A 1,391-nucleotide genomic window follows, 5' to 3' on the forward strand; every position below is an offset into this window, starting at 1 on the left:
CTGCAGCCTCTTCCTCCTCCTCGCTGCCTTCAGGTGTTTCCTTCTCCAGGTTGATCCCAGATTGGACTGATTGTGTTCATGTTCTCATGCTTTTCTTCTTCAGGCTTTCTGAAGGTTTACCAAAAGTATTTCTTCATATTCTGACACTTTTCTCATATTTGAGCAACTTGCTCTCAGATTTCTTCTGCTAATAAAACTGTTCTGGTTTATTTATGCTGCAGGTTAAAAACATTCACAGTTTATACATTTAGAAACAAAGAATCATGTTTAAAGGATCCAACTGTTTCCAGACGTCTCAGGTTTTCAGGGAGTTGATTTAGTTACAATAAGTTTCAAACTGTTGCTGAATGAAGGTTTTAGTTGCAAAGATAAGATTTATTTTAATTTGTAAGTTTTAAAGTTGTGACTTTAGGAGGGAATAAATGAATAAGCAGAGATCCATCATGGTTTAGCATCATTTGCTCTGTTGTTCTTGTGAATGATGAGAACTGTTGTTGTTCTGAAAATCACAATTTCTTAACTTCTCTGGTAAAATAAAGGTTAAATAAATGAATTTAAAAAGCCTCCAGGAGCCTCTACAGCTGAAGGAAATGAGCTGATGAAGCGTTTTAGCGTCTGGCTGCTGGTTGGAGGGAAGCAGCTGATGGCAGCATGTTGTCTGAACGGCCGGAGCCACTGACCCCCAGGAAACCGTCCACAACCACCAACCTGCAAAGACGGGTTTAATAATTGGCAGTTATGTTGGGTCAGTCTCCACCTCCTGCGGGTCAGCGGCTCCTCTTCCTGCTGTAGATTGGCTGGTTTTGGCTCTTACTTCTTACTCTTTGTCTCTGTTTTCTCTCCGGTTTTTTCCTCCCCTCTTCATCAACTCTTCATCAACTCTTCTTCATCTCCTCCTCTCTTGTCTTCTGTCGTCTTCCTCGACCTTTCACCTCCGTTCTGCCTGTACACCATCATGCCTGTGCGTTAATTTACCCCATGCTTGCGGTGTAAATCAGACCCCATTGACCCGTTAGAGGACGACCTTTTCCACCTCTTTGATAAATTCCCAACTCCCATGCCAGACACCAGCACTCCCATGATCCCCCCAGTAGGAGTCCAGGCCGTAGCGCTGTCCTCCGACTCGGTCCGCGTCTCCTGGGCCGACAACTCCATGACCAAGAACCAGAAGTCGTCGGAGGTCCGGTACTACTCCGTCAAGTGGAAGTCCAGCGTGTCGACCAGCGGGAAGTACAAGGTGAGTTCTGGCTGATGTAGCTCCAGGGAAACTGCTCTGCAGCAGCAGCATGCGGCCCGATCCAGTTCCAGCATGCGGCCCGATCCAGTTCCAGCATGCGGCCCGATCCAGTTCCAGCATGCGGCCCGATCCAGTTCCAGCATGCGGCCCGATC

The 1,391-nt window shown here is 46.9% G+C and overlaps 1 protein-coding gene across 1 annotated transcript in view; it reads left to right on the plus strand.

Annotated features, from left to right (window-relative positions):
* Positions 1-970: 970 nt before the first annotated feature.
* dcc (DCC netrin 1 receptor) overlaps positions 971-1,391 on the plus strand; it is a gene marked incomplete at its 5' end in the record, with an annotated part of 74,270 nt that continues 73,849 nt past the window's right edge. Inside the window, one exon of the mRNA XM_015019858.1 lies at positions 971-1,237. Within this exon, the coding sequence (XP_014875344.1) occupies positions 971-1,237 (267 nt within the window). The remainder of the gene's footprint in view (positions 1,238-1,391) is intronic.

The sequence above is a fragment of the Poecilia latipinna genome, unplaced genomic scaffold, assembly GCF_001443285.1.
Source record: "Poecilia latipinna isolate Pla-1442-1.1 unplaced genomic scaffold, P_latipinna-1.0 Scaffold2490, whole genome shotgun sequence".
Lineage (NCBI taxonomy): Eukaryota > Metazoa > Chordata > Actinopteri > Cyprinodontiformes > Poeciliidae > Poecilia > Poecilia latipinna.